Source organism: Indicator indicator, chromosome 27 (assembly GCF_027791375.1).
Source record: "Indicator indicator isolate 239-I01 chromosome 27, UM_Iind_1.1, whole genome shotgun sequence".
NCBI lineage: Eukaryota > Metazoa > Chordata > Aves > Piciformes > Indicatoridae > Indicator > Indicator indicator.
The window spans coordinates 2,716,918-2,743,335 of NC_072036.1; the positions used below are offsets into that span (position 1 = coordinate 2,716,918).

The 26,418-nt window shown below is 49.4% G+C and overlaps 1 protein-coding gene across 1 annotated transcript in view; it reads left to right on the plus strand.

Annotated features, from left to right (window-relative positions):
* Positions 1 to 26,418, plus strand: part of ENPP1 (ectonucleotide pyrophosphatase/phosphodiesterase 1) — a 74,778-nt gene that overhangs the window by 16,661 nt on the left and 31,699 nt on the right. Inside the window, exons 2-9 of the mRNA XM_054393189.1 lie at positions 2,106 to 2,178; positions 5,411 to 5,527; positions 8,756 to 8,881; positions 9,027 to 9,087; positions 16,737 to 16,834; positions 19,518 to 19,597; positions 21,898 to 22,017; positions 23,926 to 24,035. Of these exons, the coding sequence (XP_054249164.1) occupies positions 2,106 to 2,178; positions 5,411 to 5,527; positions 8,756 to 8,881; positions 9,027 to 9,087; positions 16,737 to 16,834; positions 19,518 to 19,597; positions 21,898 to 22,017; positions 23,926 to 24,035 (785 nt within the window). The remainder of the gene's footprint in view (positions 1 to 2,105; positions 2,179 to 5,410; positions 5,528 to 8,755; positions 8,882 to 9,026; positions 9,088 to 16,736; positions 16,835 to 19,517; positions 19,598 to 21,897; positions 22,018 to 23,925; positions 24,036 to 26,418) is intronic.

Here is a 26,418-nt window from a genome sequence, read left to right on the forward strand (position 1 = left end):
CAGCTGGGTCAGGGCAATCTCAGGCACAGATCCAGGCTGGGCAGCCTTGGGGAGGAGGCCTTGGGGGTGTCAGTTGGTGACAAACTCCCCAGGAGCCAGCAATGGTCCCTGGCAGCCCAGCAGGCAGCTGTGTGCTGAGCTGCATCCAGAGCAGGGAGAGCAGCAGCACAGGGAGGGGATTCTGCCCCTCTGCTCTGCTCTGCTGAGAACTCACCTGGAGAAAAAAAATTGTTATTATCCTTTTAATTTATAGATTATTTGGAGATTCCATTTGCTTTTAAAAAGCCAACTGGAGAACATTTTATTTCACATTGATAATATATTGTCCTTCCACTTCCAACAGGTCCTGCTACTAAGAGCAGAGTAGAATTCATAGAATCCTAGAATGGGTTAGGTTGGAAGGGACCTTACAGCTCATCTAGTTCCAACCCTCTACCATGGGCAGGGACACCTCCCACCAGCACAACTTGCTCAAGGCCTCATCCAGCCTGGCCTTGAACACCTCCAGGCAGGAGGCATCCACAGCTTCCCTGGGCAACCTGTGCCAGTGTCTCACCACCCTCACTGCGAAGAATTTCTTCCTCATCTCCAGTCTCAATCTCCCTTCTCCCAGCTCAAAGCCATTGTTCCTCATCCTGTCACTCCCAGCCCTTTTCAAAGTCCCTCCCCTGCTCTCCTGGAGCCCCTTCAGGTACTGGAAGGTTGCTCTAAGGTCTCCCTGGAGCCTTCTCTTCTCCAGGCTGAACAGCCCCAACTCTCCCAACCTGTCCCTATAGGGGAGGTTCTCCAGCCCTCTGATCATCTTCATGGCCTTGTCTGGATCCACTCCATCAGGTCCAGGTCCTTCATGTGTTGAGGACTCCAGAGATAGACACAGCACTGCAGATGGGGTCTGAGCAGAGCAGAGGGCAGGATCTCCTCTCTCCATCTCTGGTCAAGCTGCTTTGGATGCAGCCCAGGCTGCCCCTGGCCTTCTGTGCTGCCAGTGCCCATTGCTGGCTCCTGTCCAGCTTCTCATCCATTGCTTGAAAGCAATTTTTCCTCAGAAAACAATGACTGGAAAGGTGACAGCTACGTCCTCTCCTCTCCATACCTCCCCAGTACTTCTGAATAGGATGGTCTGTGTTCTAACACTGCCTCTCTCAGGGCTTTGGCAGGGGTTTAGGACTTACCATGTTCTCTGCTTGTGTAGTGCCATCCGAAGTGCATTGCTGCTCTCGTGGCCTCCTCATCGCTGTACAGACATGGGTAATGTGTACTGTTCTTAAAAGAAATGTGTGCACCATCTCCAGTTCTTAATGAGGTTGAAAGGAATCTTCCCCTTGTTTTGGCAGGCATAAGATCTTACTACCAAAGTGCTGGACAAGGCCAGGATGGTGCTTGTCTGATAACTTCAATCCCTTCAGCATCCAGACTAACCCTGGCCATACTGTCTGCTCAGTGTAAGACTCTATGGTCTGTCTGATGTCTCACAGTTGCTTCCCATGGTATAGACCAACCTCTCCTATGAACTGGATACTAGGAAGTGGGACAAGGTTTTCCTGACTAAGAAAATTATAGGTACCGCTCAAGGACCATGGCTTCTGTTTGTTGTCTGTGGTCAGTGGCCAACCTTCACCTTCTTATAGCAAACCTAGGAGGAAGGAAGAAGGGAGCAAAGAAAGATTTCTATATAATGGATGTGGGTAACCATAAACATCTTCATTTTGGTTCGTGAGAAAGAAATACCTTGTCATGTCTGCACTCAATAGCTTGGTAAGATACTCATGAGGCCTTGAGCAGCCTGGGCTGGTGGGAGGTGTCCCTGCCCATGGCCAGGCGTTGGAGCTGCATGATACTTAAGGTCCCTTCCAGCCCAGCCCATTCTGTGAATCTATGAAATAACACACAGGGCCAGTTTGGAAAATGCTTGTGGTCATGCACCATAACAACATAACTACTCATGAATGAGAACTACTTCTGAAAGCCTCCTCATTTACAACTTTCTCAACTTTGGGACCTTTCTGTAGCATTATGGAGAGAAAAAAAAAAAAAGGGGGTGGGGGGTTTGAAACCATTCACTGCTCATTTAAGATTGATTTTTTTTTTTCTTTCCTGTCCCACAGGTACTCTGTGTCTGCATGTTAACCACAATCCTAGGATGTATATTTGGCCTGAAACCCAGCTGTTCAAAAGATGGTAACTGACAGGCCTTGCTTTTAGCAAGACTGCTGAGCAAATCCTTTGGGCTCCTTTGGGTTTTGTGGTGGGTTTGGTTTGGTTGGGGTTTTGTGTGTGGGAGAGGGAATTTGGTGTTGTTTTCTTTGGGTGTTTCTGAGTTGTTCATATTTGTTTTGGCCTTTTTTGGCCATTCTGGGTTTTGGCCTCTCTGGGTTTTGGCCTTTCTGGGTTTTGGCCTCTTTTAGCCTTTTGGGTTGTTGGCTTTTGTTGTTGTTGGTTTGGTTTTGTTTTGTTCGTTGGTTTTTTTCTTTTTGACCAGTTTGAGTTTGGGCCCTTTTTGGGTTTGGGCATTTTTGGCCTCTTTGGGGTTTGGGCATTTTTGGCCTCTTTGGGGTTTGGGCCATTTTTGGCCTTTTTTGGTGTTTGGTCCTTTTTTTTCAGGTTAGGTCTTTTTTTGCCTTTTTGGTTTCTTTTTGGTTTTGTTTATTTGGTGGTTTGTTTTTTGCTGTTGTTTTTTTTTTTTTCCCCTTTTTGGCCTTTCTGTTTTGTTGTTCCTTTTTCCTAAACTAGCTTTGCTACCACCACCCTTTCTTGCTGGAGGCAGAGGACTGGAACTCTGCTGCTTGAAGCAGTTAGAGCTAGAGAGCCCTGAAGATCCTGGGAGCTAAAGCTGTGTTGTGCTCAGCTCTTGTGTGTGGCCATGGGAGAGGCAGACTGAGCCCAGCACTGTCTGCTCTGGCAGCTTCCCTGCATCCCAAGTGTCACTGTGGTGATGTCACAGGGATGGCTTTTCTCAGTTCACTATCCACACACAAAATCCAAATAACCCCCCCCCACCCTAACACCAACGTTTTTTATTTCATGTTGTCCTCAAACCTTTTTTTTTTATTATTATTATTTTTTTCAATTTTTCCAGTCAATTATGAGGGGGGGAAAAAAATAAAAGTTGTGTTTTTATGGTTAGAATTGTAGTCTGAAAATGTTCCTTGTGGAATTTCTCTGGCTGTTTTCTGTCCTGAAAAATATGTGGGTTTTTTTTTTTATACTGGTGAAGTTTCTTCAGGTAGAAGGTTACAAAAGATATTTTAAGAAATGAAGTTTTGCCTTTGGGAACAGCTGTCTAGAATAATTTTGAAGGTGAGCTGTTTAACAAGCAGGCCAACCATGACCTTAAAATGCAATCCAGATTATTAATTCCCCACTATAATCTTTTTTTTTTTTTTTTTTTTTTTAGGGTTTTCCTCACTGTTACAGCTTTGCAATTTTGGCTCTTTACTATCTCATCTTCCTAATGCCATACGCTAAAATTCTTGAGAAAAGGAGCCAAAGATGTTTTTACCTTACTCCCTTCTGTTGAGACCACACCGGGAGTGCTGTGTGCAGCTCTGGTGCCCCCAACACAAAAGGGACACAGACCTGCTGGAGTGGGTCCACAAAGATGATTAGGGGGATGGAGAACCTCTGCTATGGGGACAGGCTGGGAGAGTTGGGGCTGTTCAGCCTGGAGGAGAGAAGGCTCCAGGGAGACCTCAGAGCTGCATTTCAGTATCTGAAGGAGACCTAAAGGAAGCCTGGGGAGGGACTGTTCAGAAGGGCCTGTGGGGATAGGATGAGAGGCAATGGTTTGAGATTTAGGTTGGACATCAGGAGGAAGTTCTGCACAGTGAGGGTGGTGAAATACTGGGACAGGTTGCCCAGAAGTGTGGTCGAGGTCCTGCCCCTGGAGACATTCAAGATCAGCCTGTTCCAGTTGGAGATGTCCCTGCTGACTGCAGGGGGGGTTGGAGAAGATGAGCTTTGAGGGTCCCTTCCAACCCAATGCAGTCTGGGAATCTGTTGATTACAGAGGATAAGACTGATCAACTCCTTAAGTTATGTTAATCCTTCATGCCACCAATAGTACATTTTTATTTCAGGCAACCCCAGACCTTTTTTTTTTTTTTTTTTTGGAAATAAGGCTAAACCAAAAGGAAGCCAGGGAGCAGTGTATTCAAGTTCAGGTCTTCCTGTGTCTGGGGTGAAAAAGTGCTTGCAGCCCAGAAGGCCAAGGGCAGCCTTAGCTGCATCCAAAGCAGCATGGCCAGAGATGGAGAGAGGCGATCCTGCCCCTCTGCTCTGCTCTGGGGAGACCTCACCTGCAGTGCTGTGTCCAGCTCTGGGGCCCTCAACACAGGAAGCACATGGACCTGATGGAGCAGGGACAGAGGAGGGCCATGAAAATGATCATGGGGCTGGAGCTCCTCTGGTATGGGGACAGGCTGAGGGAGCTGGGGGTGTTCAGCCTGGAGAAGAGAAGGCTCCAGGCAGCCTAATAGCAGCCTTCAAGAGGCTACAAGAAGACTGTGAAGGGACTGTTTGCAAAGGCCTGCAGGGACAGGACCAGGGACAACGGCTTCAAACTAGAGCAGAGCAGATTGAGATTGGATGTGAGGAACAAGTTCTTTACCATGAAGGTTGTGGAACACTGCAACAGGTTGCCAGGGAGGTGGTTGGGGTCCCATCCCTGGAGATATTCAAGGTGAGGCTGAACAGGGCTCTGAGCAACCTGATCTAGTTGGGGATGTCCCTGCTGACTGCAGGGGCATGGGACTTGGTGACTTTTGGAGGTCACTTCCAACCCAAACCATTCTGTGATTCTATGTTTCTTGAAAGAGTATTTCAGCCATGGCACAGCCCCATGGACTAGGGCTTCTCCAGTTCCAATGATGTGTTTGAAGACAGTGCCAGCAGGGCATGAGCATGTGGGAGCTGCAAGCCTAGCCACTGCAGTCTAGATTCTAATGTTTAATTATAGTAAGTGGAACGCTGTCAGACCCTAGATAATCAGCACTCTGCCAAAGCATCCAGGGCATCCTTACTGGAAACCTGGTTTCGGATTGCCTCCAGTACAGCTCTTCTGTGTTCTGCATGACTGCACCCCTGTCTTCTGGAGATAGAGAAGGGCAAGGACAGAGTTGGAGCCTTCTGTTTTCACTTGTTTCTGCCAATAAGGAAACACCACATTCCTGCTGAACCAGAAAAGAACTCTTTGTTCAATATGATCAAAAAATATTTTTGTTCAATAAGAGAAAATAAACAGTCAGTTGGATCAGGACTTGCCTTTTCCTTTGGCTGCCACTGCTTTTGCAGCCATCCTGTAAGCTGTGGGCTGCCTAGCTGTGTCCTTCCCCAGGCTGACCTGAGTAATTTCTTTTCCATGTTGGGTGCTCTGGCCTCAGCCACTGACATCTGACACTGTCCTCTGTTACAGTGAAAACCTGCAAGGGGCGTTGCTTTGAAAGGACCTTTGGAAGCTGCCGTTGTGATAGAGACTGTGTCAAGCTGGAAAACTGCTGCTTGGATTACCAGGAAACATGTATCCAGCCAGGTGAGGATGGAGAGGAGCTGAGGGAGGTCCCTGTTGTGGGACCTGGGCCAGCTGTGCCTGTGTGAGCACTGCGGTACTCTGGGGCTGTCACCCCTGGCTGCTCTCGGATGGGCTGCAAGCAAAGGCAGCTGCTGGTGGTTCTGTTGCCAGTGCTCTCCTCCTCTCTGAGCTCCCTCTGTTGCAGCCAGTGGTGATGGTGGTACTGGGAACCCCCGTGGTGCAGCTGCTGCTGTGGACAAGCCCAGCTTGTGTTTCAGCCAGCTGCCTGCAGAGGAGCTGCCATGGCAGCAAGCTGCCTGGCCTGTGGGGAAGGAGGCTGCCTCTGCCCTCTGCTGCTGCCCTCTCCCTAGCAGGAGAGGAACAACTGGAGGTGCCAGCCAGCCCTTTGTTCTGCCAGGGGGTGAGAGAACAGTGCCCTGCATCGTGCCTGGCCTCCAGAGCAGCTGCTGGGCTGTCAGGCCAGCCAGGAACAGAAATGCTTTCTGTAGTTTGGTGTCATCATCCCCTGAAGAGGGGGCAGGATGGAAGTTCTGAAAGCTGCTGGCTTTCCTTACCCAGCTACTCATGCCCTCTGCTTTGGAACTCCCTAGCCTGAGTGTGCAGCAAGGGTCCTGTAGTGGGCCTGGGACAAGGCAGGATGACAAAACAGATTGCACTGGTGGAGACAGTTGCAAAGTGAGAAGCAATTCTCACAATTTAGCAGAAAGCAGAGATGTGAAAAGTGCCATGGAGCCATTTTCCAGGGAGAGCTGCAGGTGGTAACATGAAGGCCAGAGCCTGGCTGCTTCCTCTACTTCAGTTTTGCCCTAATCCTTCATATGCAGCATTCTTTTCAGTTAGCTCTTTATTTTCACTCTCCTTTACATGCATTCCTAACATTTATCAGTGTAGTTTCATCCTGAAGTGAAAAATTCCAGTGCTGACTCAAAACTAACTGATGAAACTGAGCTCAGATTTCTGCTTCAGCTGGCTGGTACTGAGTGGTCCTCTAAATTGCACCAAGATTTTTGCTCATGGAGCAGTTGCATGGGATTTACTCTCCACTTTGCTTCATTGCACCTGGTTTAAGAATTCTTTAAAACCAAACTGCTGTCTGTCTCAGCACCAAGAATGAGATTTCACTCTTTGATGCTGTTTCTTTAAATTGATGAACCTTAACAGTAGTATCCTGTAACTGGAACCATAAGAGATGCTGCTGTCTCTCACAGTAGAGACCTGATGTTGGGGGAGTTACTGAAGTTAAATATTCATGAAAGTGAGATTCACATCCTGAGAATCCAGACTGGGTGCAGAGTGGGTTGAGAGCAGCCCTGAAAAAAGAGGCTTGGGGGTGCTGGGTGCTGAGCAGCTCCCCAGGAGCCAGCAGTGCCCTCATGCAGCCCAGCAGGCAGCTGTGTGCTGGGCTGCAGCCAGAGGAGTGTGGGCAGCAGGGCAGGAGAGGAGATTCTACCCCTTGGCTCTGCTCTGCTGAGACCTCACCTCCAATACTGCCTCCAGATCTGGTGTCCCCAGCATAAAGAAGGACACAGAGCTGCTGGAGTGAGTCCAGAGGAGGCCACAAAGATGCTCCAAGGGCTGGAGCAGCTCTGCTGTGAGGCCAGGCTGAGGGAGCTGGGGGTGTGCAGCCTGGAGAAGTGAAGACTCCAGGGAGATCTTAGAGCTGCCTGCCAGTACCTGAAGGGATCCTGCAGGAAGGCTGCAGAGAGACTTTTCCTGAGGGTGTCTAGAGACAGGCCAAGGGGAAATGGTTTGAAGCTGAGAGAGAGCAGGATTAGACTGGAGCTGAGGAAGAAGTTCTTCAGTCTGAGGGTGGTGAGGCTCTGGACCAGGTTGCCCAGGGAGGTTGAGGATGCCTCCTCCCTGGGGGTGTTCAAGGCCTTCCAACCCAAACCCATTCATGATTCCAATTGCTAGTGCTGAATGAGGATCACTGATTGTCCTCTTCTCAAAATCTCCTCTGAAATTTGGCGTGGGTGACTTTCTCTGAATATTCACTCAGGTGATGAATTCATTTATCTTTATCCTCACTGACTTTGAAGGATCAACTTGTGTTAAGAAAGCGAGATCACCTTGGAATCATGAGATGTGCTGCAAATCAGTGTCATTCAGGAAAACAAAATAAATCTCTACTAAAAGCCCCATGGAAGCTGAAGTCAGCAGATCCTACTGTGAGCTTCTGCCTCTCAAAGAGTGGCAGAGTAATGCCTGTGCCTAAGAGGTGCTGAAAGGGGCTCAGGGCCTGGTGGTGATTTGTGAAACCCAAGTGCAAGTCAAAAGAAGTCACTGCTGCTCAGTGGCTTTTAGGCATTCCAGATTCAAACTCCAGTTTGATTGTTTGGAGATGATTATTTTCCTTCCTGGGAGCTGCTTTGTGGTGTGCATTAAGCACCCCACAGAACTGAGCATATTTCAGGAGGGCTGTGAAGGACTCTTTCTGCTCTGTGACCTTTGTGACTCTGTGGCACGCAGTCCTGCTCAGGTGGCAGTGCACTTGGCTTGCTTAGCCATGGGGGTTGCTGTTTTCCCGGGTGCCAAAGCTTGCAGTGTTGTGCATGTTGGAGTACCTCAGTGTCCTGCTTTTGAGCCACGAGCCACGAGGGCAAATGGGCAAAAAGTATTCTACCCCCAAAGGGGAAATAAAGACACTTGGGTGTTAAATGGAAACGCTACTTACAAAAGTAAATGGAAAATACAAAAGATATAAAGGAAACTACAGACACTGTATGCAGCAAGTCAGAAGCAGCCTCAGCCCTGTTCTCCAGTGGGGCCTTGCAGGCATCACTAGGCCAAAACCATCCCAGACCAGGCCCCAGCCAGGCCAAGGCCTTCAGCCCGGGGTAGGCCCAAAGTTCCCCCCACACTAAGCCTCCTAGGTCACAGCATCCCCCTTCCCCACAGAGCAGAGGCAGGAGCTGCTGTAATGCCCAGAGAGAGCAGGGAGAAAAGGGCAGAGCTGGCTGTGAAAGCAGCTTACATCGGGGAAGGCAGTATTATGGGATGGGATGGCAGTTTGCAATATCCTGTGTCCACCCTCTGTGCACCATCTGCCCCCTCAGCACTCTCTGGTACCCTGGAGGACTTATCTCTGTGGTCCTCAACCTACACCACTCAGGGCTGTTTCTCAGTGAGACACACATTTGAGACAGAATTTAACACTCAGCTTACTAATTCTGCACTTAGCACTGGTATTAACCATTGTGCTCCCCTTCTCTCCTCTCTGTTTCTTAGCCCACATATGGACCTGCAATAAATTCAGGTGTGGAGAGAAGAGGCGACCAGAGTACCACTGCTCCTGTTCAGATGACTGTGTGGAAAACCAGGACTGCTGTGTCAATTACCAGAGTGTTTGCAAAGGTAAATACCCTCAGCAAGTCTCTGCAGTCCTTCCTGTACCCATATATGTATGAAAGGAGCAAGAACATGATACAGCTTTAAAAGCATGCACTAAAATGACTCCCCCCTTGCATTTGTCAGTAAGAATGTGCTGTCTTGTTTTAAGGAGAGGCAAGCTGGGTTGAAGAAGAGTGTGAGGACATTACTGAACCCCAGTGTCCAAAAGGGTGAGCATTCTGCATCTTTGCATAGCTCTGCTCTTTGCTTATGTGCCGTTTTGGAAACTGTTTGCCCTTCTGTGCCTCCCTAGGGCCTGCTTGCCTGCCTTCCCCACAGCAGGAGCGGCTGGCAGACAGGGCACACCTGCTCAGCCTCCTCTGGGGATGCTCACTAGTAGATCAGGTTGCTCTGTCCCAGTAGCACCTACACTTCCCAGTTCTTGCCTGAACCCTGCTGCCTCACAGATTTGTGTGTTCTGGGCAGCTCTGCCTTCTGCCACCCTCACTGTTTGCCTTCTGCCACCCTCACTGTTCTAAATGTGCTCCAGTACTCCCTAAGATTTTTGGGACCCGTCCAGCACTCTCAGGCTTCTAAGGCTGTCTCCCTCCCCTGTCACTTCTAAAGACCCTTCTACTTCCTTGCCCATTCCAGCCCCACAGTTGCAGAATGTGGGCAGATCACTGTGCCAGTGGGACAGCATTCGAACCAGAGGACTGTTTTGATTGAAAGAGACCTTTTAAGATCATCAACTGTTAATCCAGCACTGCTCTCACGTATAAACCGTGACCCTAAGCACCACGTGTACACATTGGATAATCAGTGACACAGAGAGTGAGAGTCCTGCATCCTTGGCTGGGAATGATGAGACTGAGAGCAGCCCTGCAGAGAAGGACTTGGGGGTGCTGGTGGGGGAGAAGCTGGACAGGAGCCAGCAATGGGCACTGGCAGCACAGAAGGCCAAGGGCAGCCTGGGCTGCATCCAAAGCAGTGTGGCCAGAGATGGAGAGAGGAGATCCTGCCCCTCTGCTCTGCTCTGGGGAGACCTCACCTGCAGGGCTGGGGCCAGATATGGGATCCTCAACACAAGAGAGACACAGACCTGATGAAGAGGGTCCAGAGGAGGCCACAAGAATGATCAGATGCTGGAGAACCTCCCCTGTGGGAACAGGCTGAGAGGGCTGGGGTTATTCAGCCTGGAGAAGAGAAGGCTCCAGGGAGACCTTAGAGCAGCCTTCCAGTACCTGAAGGGCTCCAGGAGATCTGGGGAAGGACTTTTGACAAGGGCTGGGAGTGACAGGGTGAGGGACGATGGCTTTGAGCTGGGAGAGGGGAGATTGAGACTGGAGATGAGGAAGAATTTCTTGGCAGTGAGGGTGGGGAGACACTGGAACAGGTTGCCCAAGGAGGCTGTGGATGTCCCCTCCCTGGAGGTGTTCAAGGCCAGGTTGGAAGAGGCCTTGAGGTCTAGCGGGCGGTGTCCCTGCCTGTGGCAGGGGGTTGGAACTGGATGACCTTTAAGGTCCTTCCCAATCCAAACCATTCTATGAATCTATGAATCAGCCCTCAGGCTCAACCAGTACAGCAGAGCTCCCAACCAGGACCAAACCTGCCTTGTTTGTGCTACTTTTGCTGCTAGATATTGACTGCACATTCTGGTTGTGTGTGTAAGTTATTAATGGAAGTGACTTAAACAGTCTTGCTGGAAAAGTTTTGCACTGGAAAATGGTTTGTAGCTATGTTGTGGGGATGAATTCAATTCAGTTATGTTCTTGCCTGAGAAGTATCAAAAAAGTATAATCAGAAGTGTTTTCATTTTGCTTTTGGAATGATGGTGTGTTTGGGATAGTTCCAGTAAAGGAAAACTGGAGTTTTGTTCTCTCTCAGGGCTTTTTTGACTTAAGCTGTTTAAGTTGTGCTGCATTTATTCATTGCAGTTATAAGACTGTAGAAAAAAAAAAAGAAGCAAACATTTTTTTAAATGTTTTTACTCCAATTAAATATTTCTCAAACTGATTCATAGCAAATAACAAACATTGAGACTTCAGAGCCTTCATCAAGAAAGAAATAGAAGCTTCTGTCCAACTTGGAGTCTGAGTCTTCTGTAAGCCACCATGTAGGGCTGTGGTAGTGAGGCAGTTCTGGGAGGTTTTGCCACTAGCTCCTGTTCTGAGGTCAGAGCTGTTCAGGACTATGCTCCAAGGTCATATAATCATTCAGGTAGGGAAAGACCCTTGAGATCATCAAGTCCAACCACTGACCCTACTCTGCAAGGCTCACCCCTAAACCATATCGCCAAGCACCACATCCAAACCATCCTTAAACACATCCAGGGTTGGTGACTCCACCACCTCCCAGGGCAGCACATTCCAATCCCTGACCACTCTTGCTGGGAAAAATGTTTACTAATGTCCAGTCTAACCCTGCCCTGGTGCAGCTTGAGGCTGTTCCCTCTTGTTCTATGGCTAATGCCCTGTGAGAAGAGCCCAGCACCAAGCTCTCCACACCTTTCTTTCAGGGAATTGATTTCCTCAGTGTAAGATCAGGAAGCTGTTCCTCCCAAGGACTGGCTAGAAAAGCAGAAGCCTTGTGCAGCTCTTCAGTCCAAGCTCATGGAGCTGATGGGGTAGGGCAGCTCCTGTTGTTCCCTGCTTTGTAGGGCTTCTTGTTATTCAGAGCCTGCTTCAAGGACATAGAGAGTAATTCTCCTGAAATTGTTTTAGTCCTGGCAAAGGCAGAGATGTTGCAATAAAAGCCAAGGCAGGAAAGGATGATGTGTGGTCAGAATTGAATCAAACAGTGTTGACTGAGGGCTCATCTCAGACTGTTAGCACACAAGCCTCTGCTAAACTACCAGCTCAGTAAACAGTCTCCTGCTTCCTGTGGTGGGGCAGGCAGCAGCACAGGTAACTATAGCTCAGTGCTCTTTGTGAGCCCTCACCCTCCAGCTGGGACTCAGGAGCACAGCATGCTGGCTGCAGTCACCTTGCTGGGGTGGCTGTGCAGTGCTTTCAGCTGGCTTTGCTCTGGTGTAGGGTGGGCAAAAGGCAGTGCAGTGTTCACTGAGAAATCCTCCTGATCGCAGTGAAGCTGAGCCAGGGCTTAACATGGAGTAGACACCTAAGGCTCTCCAGGGTTCTGTTACTCAATAGGATTTCATCTTCCCAGGCTATAAGATTTCAGGGAAGGGCTCTTCCCAGTGTGCTAGACGTGAAATACTACTCTGAGAGTTCAACCCTGCTTAAGCACTTTATCCCAGGGCTTAGCTGGATGGTTTTCCTGGTGTCTCAGTGTCTTCTGCTGTACTTCAAGCTCACTGCTGTTTATTCTGTTGTCACTGAGCTGGAATTGCTGCTGATTCCTTTCCTCTTGTATTTGAGGATTGCTGCTATGCTTCTAGTTGAGGCTTTACTCTGCTCTGCTGAGACCCCACCTCCAATCCTGCCTCCAGTTCTGGTGTCCCCAGCATATGAAGGACATGGACCATTGGAGTGAGTCCAGAGGAGGCCACAGACATGATCCAAGGGCTGGAGCACCTCTACTATGAGGCCAGGCTGAGGGAGCTGGGAGTGTGCAGCCTGGAGAAGACTCCAGGGGGACCTTAGAGCTGCCTTCCAATAGCTGAAGGAATCCTGCAAGAAGGCTGCAGAGGGCCGTTTCATGAGGATGTCTAGCAACAGGCCAAGGGGGAATGGTTTGAAGCTGAGGGAGAGCAGGGTTAGACTGGAACTGAGGAAGAAGTTCTTCAGTCTGAGGGTGGTGAGACTCTGGCACAGGCTACCCAGGGAGGCTGTGGCTGCCTCCTCTCTGGGGGTGTTCAAGGCCAGGCTGGATGAGGCCTTGGGCAACTCAAGTCTAGCTGAGAGGTGTCCCTGCCCATGGCAGGGGTTTGGTGTAGGTGATCTCTGAGGTCCCTCTAACCTGAGCCATTGTGTGACTGATGTGCAGCTTTGTGTGTAACTTCTGTGCTACGTAGTGGAGAAGCTTCGCTTCCTGTGCTGTGTGCAGGCAGCAGTGTAGGTGGGAGACAGGCAGTTTCCTCTAGAGTATATTTAGCTTTCCAAGGGGACTTGCTTTTCTTTTATTTCCCTTTCCTTTCTTCTGTGTTTTTCTTTTGGTTGTGGTCTAACTTGCCTGCAGTGAGGCAGGTCAGCTTGGCAGTGCGCTCTGCAGTTCCGGGCTCTTGACCATGCCCACTGGTGAACCTTGCTGCCTGCATGGTGTCTCCATAGAAGCCAGTTTCTAGGAGGGGATAATCAGCAGTGCATTTCCTTCAGTGTGGAGGCAGGATGTGACTGTGGTCTATGCATTTACCCAAGAGCTGTGAAACACCCTTGTTAGGCAGTTTGCATACAGCCAGCATGAATCACCAGCAGGCCCAAACCTTGGGCCTCCCAGGCTTGCCAGCTCTCAGTGGCATATGGTTGGAGTAGCAAGAGGGACATTGGCTACCAACAGCAAACAGTGATGGAGGCTGCTGCTGTGGTTCAGAGCTGAGCTCAGGTCAGTTTTTCATGGGGGTTTACTCCAGAGGTGGTGCAGTTTGCCATGGTCAGTCTCGCTCTGCTTCTCTGAGCACAGGGGTGGTCACTAACCAGGAGTTTCAGCATGTGCAGAGCAGGAGAGCAGGGCTGGCCATGCTCCCGGGCTGTGGCAATGCTGTGTTTTGCCAGGTTTAATTTGACATGTGCCAGAGGGTCAGTAGCTGGGTTTGCAGACAACCAAAACATGTACTTAGCAGTTGGCTGCCTTGGAAATGCCAAACCAGAAAGGGTTGCGTAAAGTCCCTTTCTAAGGAGTTGCCTTAAATTTGGGTTGGGCTTTTTTTGTTTGGGTTTTTTGGTGTTTTTTTAGATGTAGACTTGTCAGTAAGTAATAGTGCCCAGGCTTTGCCTCAGCTGAGCAGTCTCTGCCTCAAAATTTGTATTTTTATTGCAATAAACTTTGCAGTGAAGATTTGTAGACCTCTGCATTGGAAGGAATACATTTGGGAGGAGAGGTGGAGAAGGCATTGCAAGAGTTACAGAGATCAGAATCTGTGGTGTGAAAAATCCTCATAATAGGTGCAGAGGTGATACATGGAGCTTCCCTGCTCTGTTCTGCCAAACAGCTTGAATCCTGGTCTGAAGGTCATGGAGTTATTGTTCTCAACTAAGTTCCCCTACCAGGATGTTGAAAAGATTGTGTTAAATTTACCATAAAGGGAAGCCAGGCCTCACACAGGCTCCTCACAGCCTGGAAGCAGCTTTGGGCCACTCCACTGGGGCAGGAGAGGCTGCTTGTGGTTATCTGGCAGTGGGAGGCTTTAAATACTGTGAAATGGAACTGAAGACTGCCAAGGTTTGCCTGATCCTAAAGGTTGAGGTTAGTGCCAGGAAGCAACAGCTGCAGTAAGAGCTGTGGGCAGTGGAGAGAGACTGTGGCTGCCAACACATCTGGGTGCCTCTGGTTACTGACCTGGATCAACAACAGCCCCATGGAAGCTCAAGGCTAGGGGCAGAGTGGCTGGAAAGTGCCCAGCAGATAAAGGCCCTGGGGGTGCTGGTGGAGAGCAGCTGAAGGTGAGGCAGCAGTGCCCAGGTGGGCAAGAAGGGCACCAGCAGCCTGGCCTGGGTCAGCAATGGTGTGGGCAGCAGGAGCAGGGCAGGGATTGTGCCCCTGGACAGGGCACTGGGGAGCCACACTTAAAGTCCTGGGCTCTGTTTTGGGACCCTCACTCCAAGACGGGTTGGAGCAGGTCCAGGGAAGGGCAACAAAGCTGGAGAAGGGTCTGGAGAATAGGGCTGGGGAGGAATAGGGCTGGAGATGAGGAGGCTGAGGGGAGGCCTCACTGCTCTCTACAGCTCCCTGAAAGGAGGTTGGAGCCAGGTGGAGGTTGGGCTCTGCTCCCTAGTCTCAGGTGATAGGAGGAGAGGAAATGGCCTGAGACTGTGTCATTGGAGGGTTACGTTGGAGATGAGGAAAAATTCTTTGCTACAAGAGTGGTCAGGGATTGGAAGAGGCTGCCCAGGGAGGTGGTGGAGTCTCCATCCCTGGAGGTGTTGCAGCAAGGTGTGGCCATGGCCCTTGTGGCCATGGTTTGGTGGCCATGGTGGGGTTGGGTTGCTGGTTGGACTGGATGACCTTGGAGGGCTTTTCCAACTGAAACAAGGCTGTGACTCTATGATCTTGCAAATGCATCTTAATGTTCTGCCTGGGGTCTAAGGTAGGTTATGTCATGCTTCTGACTGTTGTCCAGCTTGCCCATCCCAAAATCATTGCAATCACCATGTTTGGGTGGCTTGGGTGCAGTCAGTTTGTTTGACTGAAGGTGATTGTTTCACTGTTTGGCTGTTTTTGTGTGACACCTGGCTAAGGAAACTCAACATTTTATGAACAGTGTTTCTTTCCAGTCCTCACTCTTTTATTTTGGGAAACTGGAGTGAAACAAAGTTTTGAAAAAGAAATATTTTCACTTTACACTTCATAAATATGAAAAGGGAAAAGGAGCTTGCAGTTGGCATGTGGAATCAATTCAGTTCCCTTCTGTGGATCTGCACTTTCAGGGGCTGCTGCTGCTGCACTGCAGTCATTTCACTGGTTTCTTTTCAGTCTGCTATGTCCTCATATCTATAGATCAAACACAGGATAGTTTTTTCTTTCAAGGAGGACACTACTGATGACTGTTCCTGTCTGTGATGCAATATTAAGTTTGAAAGAAACTGTTCAGCAGGACTGAAGCTGGGAGCAATTGGCCAGCAGATGGAGAGAGGGGATTCTGCCCCTCTGCTCTGCTCTGCTGAGACCTCACCTGCAGTGATGTGTCCAGCTCCAGAGCCCTGAACACGGGAGAGACATGACCAGAGGACTGCAAAGATGATCAGGGGACTGGAACACCTCTGATGTGAGGACAAGCTGAGAGAGTTGGGGAGAAGAGAAGGCTCCAGGGAGACCTTAGAGCTGGATTTCAATATCTGAGGGAGCTCCAGGAGAACTGGGGAGGGACTGTTCAGAAGTGCCTGTGGGGATAGGATGAGAGGCAATGGTTTGAAACTGGAGCAGGGAAGATTTGGGTTGGACATCAGGAGGAAGTTCTGCACAGTGAGGCTGGTGAGACACTGGAACAGGCTGCCCAGGGAGGTGGTTGAGGTCCCATCCCTGGAGACATTCAAGATCAGACTGGATATGTCCTGAGCAACCTAGTTGGAGATGTCTCTGCTGACTTCAGGGGGCTGGACCTTTGAGGAGCCTTTCCAACCCCCTGCATTCTCTGATTCTGTGTCAAGTTCCAGGCAGAAACTGTAACAATGTCACAGGGGGAGGTGTTTTAGTTCAGAGCTTGGTTCTCCTTGGGTAAATCCTTACAAGATGGAAGAAGAGGTGGATGGAAGAAGAGGTGGGTGCTGGATTGATTTAACAGATCCTGTCCATTGGGCTTCCTTAGTTTTGTGCAGTGCATCTGTAAAAAGATAGAATCCTTTCTTCAGCTAGGCTGCCGGTGGTTCAGGAGTGACCAAGCAAAGCCATGGCCTTAGCTCCCACTTGGAGGTGAAAGGGGCTTGCAGGGGCTGAGCCTTGCTCCAGTGAGGCTGCTCTCAGCACAAGGAGTACCAAACCCACCCATGGCTTCCAGGAGCCTCTGGCCTTATTTATGTCACAGGTGTTTGTGCCTTTGCCACAGTTTCCCTGAGCCTGCCCTCCTGCAGCCCTCAGCCTACCAGCTCTGCTCACCTCTGTGCCAGCCTGGGCACCTTCCTGCTTGGGAAGATTTTCTTCCTTGGCCTGCTCTGGTATTCCATAATGAGTGTCACTGTGACTTGGGGGAAACTTTCTTGTAATAAGTGCTAGGAAATTATTTCTCAGAGTCTGTCTTTTAATACTGCAATTTCTGTTTGTTCAGATTCACCAAGTCTCCAGTGTTGCTGTTTTCATTGGATGGCTTCAGAGCAGAGTATTTGCAGACTTGGGGTGGACTTCTACCTGTCATTAGCAAACTACGTGAGTAGTGCCACTGGCCAAGCACCTGAAACCCCAGGGAGGCAGCCATGCTTCCTCCTCCCAGGCCTCACTCTTCCTCCATGCAGATGGAAGTTGTTGCCCTATACAACAACAGTGCACAGAGAGGTGTGGGAGTGTGGGAAGAGCAAAGGAAGGATGGGCATGAGGAAAGGCTCTCTGTGCTTGCAGTGAGCCCATGCTTTATTAGGGTGTCAGGTAGTGATGGGGCTAGGGGGGATGGAGCAAAGCAAGAAATGGGTAGATTCAAATTGGATGTCAGGAAGAAGTTCTTCACCATGAGGGTGGTGAGACACTGGCACAGGTTGCCCAAGGAAGTGGTGGAAGCCTCATCCCTGGAGGTGTTTAAGGCCAGGCTGGATGTGGCTCTGAGCAGCCTGATCTAGTGTGAGGTGTCCCTGGCCATGGCAGGGGGGTTGGAGCTGGATGAGCCTTGAGGTCCCTTCCAACCCTGACAGTTCTGTGATTGTATTCTTAAGCAGCCTTTTCTGCAGTTAGGAGAGGGCTGCTTTGTGCTATCAGCTTCCTTTAGCTCTTCAAAACAGACTCAGTTTTTGCTCTTAGGGGCACATTGCCTCATCTTTAGGTGGATGGCTTTGAAAATGGAAAACAAGGTAGGAAAGCAGTTGGTTATATTTGCAAAAGAAGCTGGAGAAGGAAATACTAAGGACCAGAAGATCTGGAAAGGCTGCTAAAAATGTGCTGAGTCTGAAAAGAATGCTTCATGTAAATAGAAATTAGAGCCTCAGAAGTACCTATTTTTTCCCTAACTTCTGTAGTGTCTTTCTTAACTTTGTAGTCTCTAAGTAACTTCAGATAATTTTCCTGTCTCTCTTCTGGCTGTGGTGTGTAAGGAGCTGATGGCATTTTTTGTTGGAAATTGATGTCAATCTTCTTGTCAGTCAGAAATTACTGCCTGGGGATGGCTGGTTTCAGTTAAACTAAAAATAAATCAGTAAAAATCCTTCTTCTTGTCCAGTGGTTGTTACCACTTCATCTGTCCCAGAGGGTAACAATTCACAGATGTAGCTGAGGCTTTAGCTTTTTTTTTTTTTTAGAGACATTTGGAATGATTTCATTAAACACAGTTACAAAAGGTCCAACTGAAGGAGACTTGCTGGGCATGAGGAGAGGTTGGCTGCTGCAAATGGTTATAGCTCTGCCTCAGAGACAGGACTTCTGTCGGACTTCCAGGCTGCCACATCCCCAGGGAGGCTGTGGATCTACCCTCCCTGGAGGTGTTCAAGGCCAGGCTGGATGAGGCCTTGAGCAAGCTGTGCTGGTGGGAGGTGTCCCTGCCCATGGCAGGGGGTTGGAACTGGATGATCTTGAAGGTCCCTTCCAACCCAAACCCTTCTCTGAATGACTGAATGGAAAGTTTCTGCATTCTTTGGTCTGGACAGGCTGCAGTGCAACCCCTCTCATTGACTCTGTAATGAACTCGTGTTCTCTTTCCACTGAGCCCAGGCTAAGCTGGGAGCAGTAAGAAATACCAGGATCTTAGTATCTTCATCAAGGCACTTCACTTCTCCAGGGCCAAGTAGCTTTTGATGGTCAAAACTTAAAATTGGAAAGCATTCTAACCCCAGAACATCTAACGAGACATGGTTGAGATACATCAAAATAAGGACCACTCTGGGGAAAAATATGATTTCTGCATGACTCTGGAGCATTGTTTGGGGATCTGATAGAAGACTGTTATAAGACTGTGGTGACAGGATGAGGGACAATGGCTTTGAGCTGGGAGAGGGGAGATTGAGACTGGAGATGAGGAAGACATTCTGGAGAGTGAGGGTGGTGAGACACTGGCACAGGTTGCCCAGGGAGGCTGTGGATGTCCCCTCCCTGGGGGTGTTCAAGGCCAGGCTGGAGGCAGCCTTGAGCAAGCTGTGCTGGTGGGAGGTGTCCCTGCCCATGGCAGGGGGTTGGACCTGGATGATCTTGATGGTCCCTTCCAACCCAACCCATTCTGTGATTCTATGGTGCTAAGTACTACAGCTTCTTCAGCTTTTTCTTGTTAGAAACCTATGCTCTCTATGTTTTTTTGGTGGTTTTTTTTTCATCATAGGAAAACGGCAGGGGAAAAGCTCAGATCAGGCAAATTTTTTTCAGTAAGAGAAAAACAGTCTTGTGAATGAAAATTGGTGGCACTGAGATTTGTAACATAGATTTGTAGAGGGACTTTTCATGAGGGTGTCTAGAGACAGGACAAGGGGGAAAGGTTTGAAGCTGAGAGGGGTTGGACTGGAGCTTAGGAAGAAGTTCTTCAATCTGAGGGAAGTCAGACTCTGGAATAGGCTGCCCAGGACAGTTGTGGATGCCTCGTCCCTGGATCATGATCAAGACCAGCCAATACTAGTTGAGAGATGTCCTTCCCCATGTTAGGGGGTTTGGAGTAGATGAGCTCTGAGGTCCCTTTCAACCTGAGCCATTCTGTGCATATAATTAGTCAGCTTCTAATTGAATGTGGGGAGGAACATGGAAGGTTAAGTCCAGAATGTTGAAGAATGCAAACCATCTGGAAAGAGTTTGGGGCTGGTTTTCCTTTGTATGGGTTTGTTTTGCTGTTGGTATTTATTTTATTAGGTATATGTCTTCATAAGAGAAACTTGCAAGGGGGTTGATTTCTGTCCTTTTGCTGATTTTTCTTCCTTCCTCCCTCTAGAGAAATGTGGGACATACACCTCCAGCTTGAGACCAGTGTACCCTTCAAAGACCTTCCCCAATCATTACTCCATTGTCACAGTAAGAGTTCTTGTCTATGATGTTTCTCCTTCTGAAGAGCCTGTTCACGCTCAGGGTGTCTCCAAAGGAATATATCTTTGATGGATTATTGCAGCTGAAATTCCCCCCCCTCCCCACTGACAATAACCAGGCTAGCCCAGTCTGGAAGCAAATGAAGGCTGTATTTACAAAGCAGAGTCTAAAATCTACAATGAAATGCAATGAATATGTACAAATATACAAAATTCACAACATTCACAAATATATACAATCAACAGAAAAGCACAATCGATCTCCCTTTGCTTCCCCACAAGGGGACCCTCCCAAAGGGGCCTCTCTCTCTCCCAGGAGCTTCCCCCCAGACCCCCTTGGACAGAGAAGCAGAGTTAGTTAAGCAGAAAGTTGTTAACTTAGCTGCCAAGGTCAGTGTGTTATCTTCAGCCAGAAGAGAAGAAGAAACAGCAGCCAGACAGCCCAGCAACTGCCCCCACTGCCGAACACAGAATGTGCAGAGTGCCTACTTTGTTTTGGGTAATAGTTCTTAAACATTTCTATCTATCCAATGGAAGTGTTTAGAACAATCTGTTATTTTGCTTTCTTACACCCAATAGTGACTTATTTACATTCTTTCACTTTCTCTGTTCTGAACTTTGCAAGGAAAAATTAAAAAGACAGTTTCAAACCATCACACAACCCTAGGGTTTGCCTGCAGACCATGAAAATGTGCACCCTGCACTTTTCATCGGATGCAGCTGAACAGGTACTGTGTAATGCAGCAGCCATTTGATCAGATCTCATCTGGATCTGATCTGCTCTGATCCAATCCTTCCCAGAGGAGCAGCTATACCTTCAGAGGTGGAAGGTCATGCTGCTTTCCAGCTCCTCCTGTGTGTAAATATTTCCACTGAACTGCAGATTGCCCTGGAAGCTGAGAGCAGCAGACTGCTCTCAACTGCCAGCCTTGGTCTGCTTCTTTAAGGCAGCTTGGCATGAGACATCCAAGAGTACTGAAGGAAGGATTTGAGCCTAACACTGATGCTGACCCTGTGATGGACTGCACCCAAACCTGAAAGGCAATGTCACAAAACTCTTCTGGTAAATTTATCACCTCCTGAGTAGAGGAGGAAGAATAAAAACAGGTTTTTAGCACCACATGCAAGGTTAGAACCCAGCAGATCCTTCTTGCATTCGTTGTGTTAGAACTGGAATTCAATCAGATACTGGAGGACCTGCAGCTGCTTCTCTTCCCAGGTGGTCAGGCCTGTGTCCTGGTCTGTGAGCAGCACAGGTGGCAGTGATGTGATCAGTGGTGTCATCCTCCCAGAGAGCCTGGACTAAGTGCATTAGTCATGCCCTGCAGCTGTGGGAGAGTGTCCCTAAACACAGCACAGGGCTTTCCCTGCTCATGACAAGCAGCAGGCCCTAGTGTTTATCAGGGTCCTGCTGGTGTTACCTCCTTTAAGGTAGAAAGGAGCTCAGTGCTTGCAGGCAGAGCACTGAGCTTGTTAAAATCACCTATCCTATGCCTCTGACCACAGCTTTCACTATTTGGGTCATGGTTATCCCCAGCTGGAGCTCTCTGCTCCTGCTGTGCACCTCTCCCCAGGTACAATGGAGGTCCAGCACTGGTCCATGGCCACTGGTACTAAAGATGCAGCAGATGAGCTGAGAGGCTGCTTCTCAGTGGGATCCCAGGGCAGGTTGCTTGCCTGTGTGTTTTAACTGCTTCTCACTGAACAGCAATTATGAATTGGAAGGTAGAGCTTGGTAGCAGTGGTAGGCTGAAAGAGTTGGGGTGCTCAGCCTGGAGAAGAGAAGGCTGTGGGGAGAACTTAGAGCTGCATTTCAGTACCTACAGGGGACCTCTAGGAAGGCTGGGGAGGGACTGTTCAGAAGGGTCTGCGGGGATAGGACAAGGGGCAATGGTTTGAAACTGGAGCAGGGCAGATTTAGGTTGGATGTCAGGAGGAAGCTCTGCACAGTGAGGTTGGTGAGACACTGGAACAGGCTGCCCAGGAATGTGGTGGAGGCTCCATCCCTGGAGACATTCAAGGTCAGACTTGATGGGGTGCTGAGCAACCTGCTCTAGTTGGAGCTGTCCCTGCTGCCTGCAGGGGGTTGGACAAGATGACCTTTGAGGATCCCTTCCAACTCTATGCAAACTGTGAATCTGTGATGCTGTTAAATTTGGATCTGGAGCTGCTGGAGGGTAGAAGGCACACAGAGATTATTCAGTGCACGTTTGTCTAGTGGCCTTCTGTTTGTGTAGCCAGAAGGTTCTTCCTCTGTACCATTGCTACAAGGTGTGCTTTCAATTCCAGGGGCTGTATCCTGAATCTCATGGTATCATTGATAACAAGATGTATGACCCCAAGAGGAATGCATCTTTCACCCTTAGAAGCGAAGAGAAGTTCAACCCACAGTGGTACCAAGGGCAGCCTGTAAGTATGGGTGCAGTGCTGGGAGTCTGAAGCAGCCTGCTCTTACCTAATAGCTCTTGCATGTGTGGGGATGTTGAAAGAGTACAGAGGGTACCCCTGAGCCAGCCAAGAAGCATTACTCAGCCTGATGAGGAAGTCCCAAAGGAGAGCTGCAAACAAACAAACCAAGTGCAGGTCTTGTTGCACTTACTGACATATTCCCTAAGGAGGAAACCAGCTTAAAATAAGTAATAGGGATAACAGCTGGTGTCCCACTGCTGAGGTGAAGTGGGGTTGCAGTTAACTTCTCTGAGGAAACTGCCAGGCCAGTTGGTGTTAGAACTGAGCAGCAGGAGAGGTTTACTCCCTGTCTCAGGTCCTGCTAGGGCTGAAGAGGCAGTCTGGGGGAGGCAATGTCTTGGTGCCATCGTTCAGCAGACAGGAGGCAGCCATCAAAATGGAGTGGCAGGGGAAGCTTGGGTGGCTACCAACCTGCAGAGTGAAAAGGGGACAGATGTGACTGTGGAGTCCTGTGGGAGGTTCCTGGGGTTTGTTTTGTGTTCTGCTGGGATCACAGCATCAGTGGGTAAGGGGAGAGCAGCTGATGTCACCTTCCTGGGCTTGTGTAAAGCAGCTGGTTCTGTCCTGCATGGCACCCTAGCGTCTGAACTGGAAGGACACAGACCTGAGGAGTGGTGTACTTGTGGATAAGGCTGAAGGCTGCACTCAGAGTTGTGGTCAGCAGCTCAATGTGACAGGTGACATCCCTCAGGGGTGGGTACTGGACCAGTGCTGTTTAACATCTCTGTGGGTGACATGGGCAGTGGGATGGAGGAACCCTCAGCAGGTCTGCAGGTAATGCCAAGCTGAGTGGTGTGGTTGACAAGCTGGAGGGAAAGGATCCATCCACAGCGACCTGGATTGCCCTGACCCAGCTGCAAGACCTTGCATTTGGCCTTGAACATCATGAGGTTGGCTTGAGCCCAGCTTTGCAGCCTGTCCAGGTCCCTGTCATGTGTTGGAGAGGTTGTCCCAAGCCAGCATAATGAAATTCAACAAGGCCAAGTGCAAGGTTCTGCAGTTGGGTCAGGGCAATCGCAGGCACAGATCCAGGCCGTGTGAAAGTGGCTTTGGAGCAGCCCTGAAGAGAAGGTGTTGGGGTTGCTGCTTGATGAGGTGCTTGATATGAGCCAGCAATGGTTGCTGGCAACCCAGCAGGCAGCTGTGTGCTGAGCTCCATCCAAAGCAGAGAGAGCAGCAGCACAGGGAAGGGATTCTGCCCCTCTGCTCTGCTCTGCTCAGACCCCACCTATAGTACTTCATCAAGTTTTGGGCCCCCAGCAGAAGAAGGACCTGGAGCTGTTGGAGAAGGTCCAAAGGAGGCCATGAAGATGATCAGAGGGCTGGAGACAGGCTGAGAGCTGTACAGCCTAGAGAAGAGAAGACTCCAGGGAGACCTTGAAGCAGCCTTCCAGTACCTGAAGGGGCTCCAGGAGAGCTGGGGAGGGCCTTTGGACAAAGGCTGGGAGTGCCAGGATGAGGGACAATGGCTTTGAGCTGGAGAAAAATGGGTTTAGATTAGACATAGGAAGAAATTCTTCCTCCTGAGGGTGGTGAGACACTGGAACAGATTCCCTAGAGAGGTTGTGCATACCTCATCCCTCAAAGTGCTTAAGACCAGGTTGGATGAGGCCTTGAGCTACCTGGGCTGGTGGGAGGTGTCCCTGCCCATGGCAGGGGGTTCGAACTGGGTGATCCTGAAGGTCCCTTCCAACCCAACCCATTCTGTGATTCTATCAGTGTCCAAAGGGCAGCAGTCAACACTTGCAGTGTTTGTTGTTGCAGGAGGGTGCAGAGCTGTGTGGGTGGAGGTGTGTCTGGCAGCTCCCAGGGAGCTGCACTGCTGAGGGTGCTGGTTCTCCCCTGCAGATCTGGCTCACTGCTATGTACCAGGGGCTGAAGGCAGCCACCTTCTTCTGGCCAGGCTCGGACGTCGCCGTCAACGGGAGCTTCCCCAGCCTGTATGAGATCTACAATGGGTATGTCAGAGCCTGTGCCCTGGGGGTGTTCCACTGCTGCAGGCAGTAGTGGTGCTTAGGGACATGGCTTAGTGCTGGCCTTGCAGCACTGGGTCGAAGGTTGGACTGGATGAGCTTGGGGGTCTGTTCCCACCCAAGATACTCTGTGGTTTTGTGAATGCAGAATTATTTTTCCTTCGTGCTCTCCTAAACAGCTTGACACAGCATGAAGAGGCAGGATCCAATTCACTCTGTTGCAGTAGAATGTAGATTCTTTATGCAGTCATTTTGTCATCCCTCAACAAACATCCTGGGGTGGATTAGAAGGGCTGTGGTCAGTAGGTCAAGAGAGCTTCTCCTGCCCCTCTGCTCTGCCCTGCTGAGGCCACATCTGCAATATTGTGTCCAGTTCTGGGCCCCTCAGGTCAAGAAGGATCTCAGGGAACATCTTGAGAGAGTCCATCCCAGAGCCACAGAGCTGCTGCAGGCAGTGGAACATCTCCTGTGAGGCCAGGCTGAGGGAGCTGGGGCTTGGAGCTTGGAGCAGAGGAACCTGAGGGCTGCCCTCATTGCTGAGGATAAAGATGTGCAGGGAGGATGGAGCCAGGAAAGATGTGGATGGATCAGCTCTGAGAGCAGCTGGCTTTGAAGCTTCAGTGCTTGCCTGGGTTTCTTGATAAAAGTCCTCTGTAGGTGTGTTCAGGGTCATCCAACCCACACCTCATAGAGTGACTGCCTCAGGTCTTGGCATGACTCTGCCTATGGGAACTGCACTTTTCCTGTGGGCTGTGGTAAAGGCTTCCAATCGGAAATGATTTCAATGGCAACTTTTAAAATGCACCCTGTTAAGGCAGTTGTATTTCAGCCAGGGCTGGCTCTTCACTGCTGTTGTGTTCTGCATGATGAACATTTTGCAGAAATTTGTTCTCTTACTTAATCATCTCAGGTCAGGCTTTTCCTTTCTGTCTCCCTAGGGTTACTTTACCTCCCCACAGCTTTCACACAGTATGGCAAATCTCATTCCTGACTTACTGCCTATGATTTTTTGTCTCTAGGAACTTCTACCTTGTTACCTGAACCTGTGTTCATTAGCAGAGTTGGTGGCTTTGTGGGTGCCTCACACTGCTACAGACCAACATGCTTGCTGTTGGGCTGCTCCATTAACTCATCTGCTTGGTGACATTTTGCTATGAATACAGCAGAACTTGTAATCTGTTTAAAAATTTAAAAGAACCACAACAAAAAACCCCAGACAAAACCAACCAACCAACCAAAAGAACCCAACAACCACCAACCAACCAACCAAAAGAACCCAACAACCACCATCCAACCAACCAACTACACCCCAGCAAACAACAAAACAACCAGCCAAACAGAAAACCAAACTAACAAAGCCCGTAGGGAAAAACAAAACCCAAATGAAAAACCCAACCACCACAAAAAGCCCAAGCCACAAACACTTCCTGTGCCCCAGAACAACAAAACACAAGACAGTAAGAGCAACAAACCCCCCCCCAAATCCAAGCAACCAAAACCCAAACCCCCTAACAAAAAGCCCAATCCTCACCAATGCAAAAAACCAAAACCACAAGCATATCCCAAAGAACCTCTGACACCCAAAACAACAATAAAATTAAACCAACAAGAACAAAAAAGCCCAAACAAGCCCTGAAACCAACCAACCAAACAGGACAAAACAACAACCAAACCAACCCAACCCCATACTAAACCAACCCAACCAACCAACCCAACCCAACCCAATACTAAACCAACCCAACCAACCAACCCAACCCAACCCCATACTAAACCAACCCAACCAACCAACCCAACCCAACCCAATACTAAACCAACCCAACCAACCAAACCAAACCAACCCCATACTAAACCAACCCAACCAACCAAACCAACCGAATCCAATACTAAACCAACCCAACCAACCAAACCAAACCAACCCAATACTGAACCAACTCAACCAACTAAACCAACCCAACCCAATACTAAACCAACCCAGCCAACCAAACCAACCCAACCCAACCAACCAAACCAACCCAATACTAAACCAACCCAATCAACCAATTCAACCCCATACTAAACCAACCCAACGAACCAAACCAACCCAACCCCATACTAAACCAACCCAGCCAACCAAACCCAACGAACTCAACCCAATACTAAACCAACCCAACCAAACTAACCAAACCAACCAAACCAACCCAGCCAAACCAACCCAATCCAATACTAAACCAACCAAACCAACCCAATACTAAACCAACCCAACCAACCAGACCAAACCAACCCAATACTAAACCAACCCAACCAACCAAACCAACCCAACCCCATACTAAACCAACCCAACCCCATACTAAACCAACCCAACCAACCAAACCAAGCCAACCCAATACTA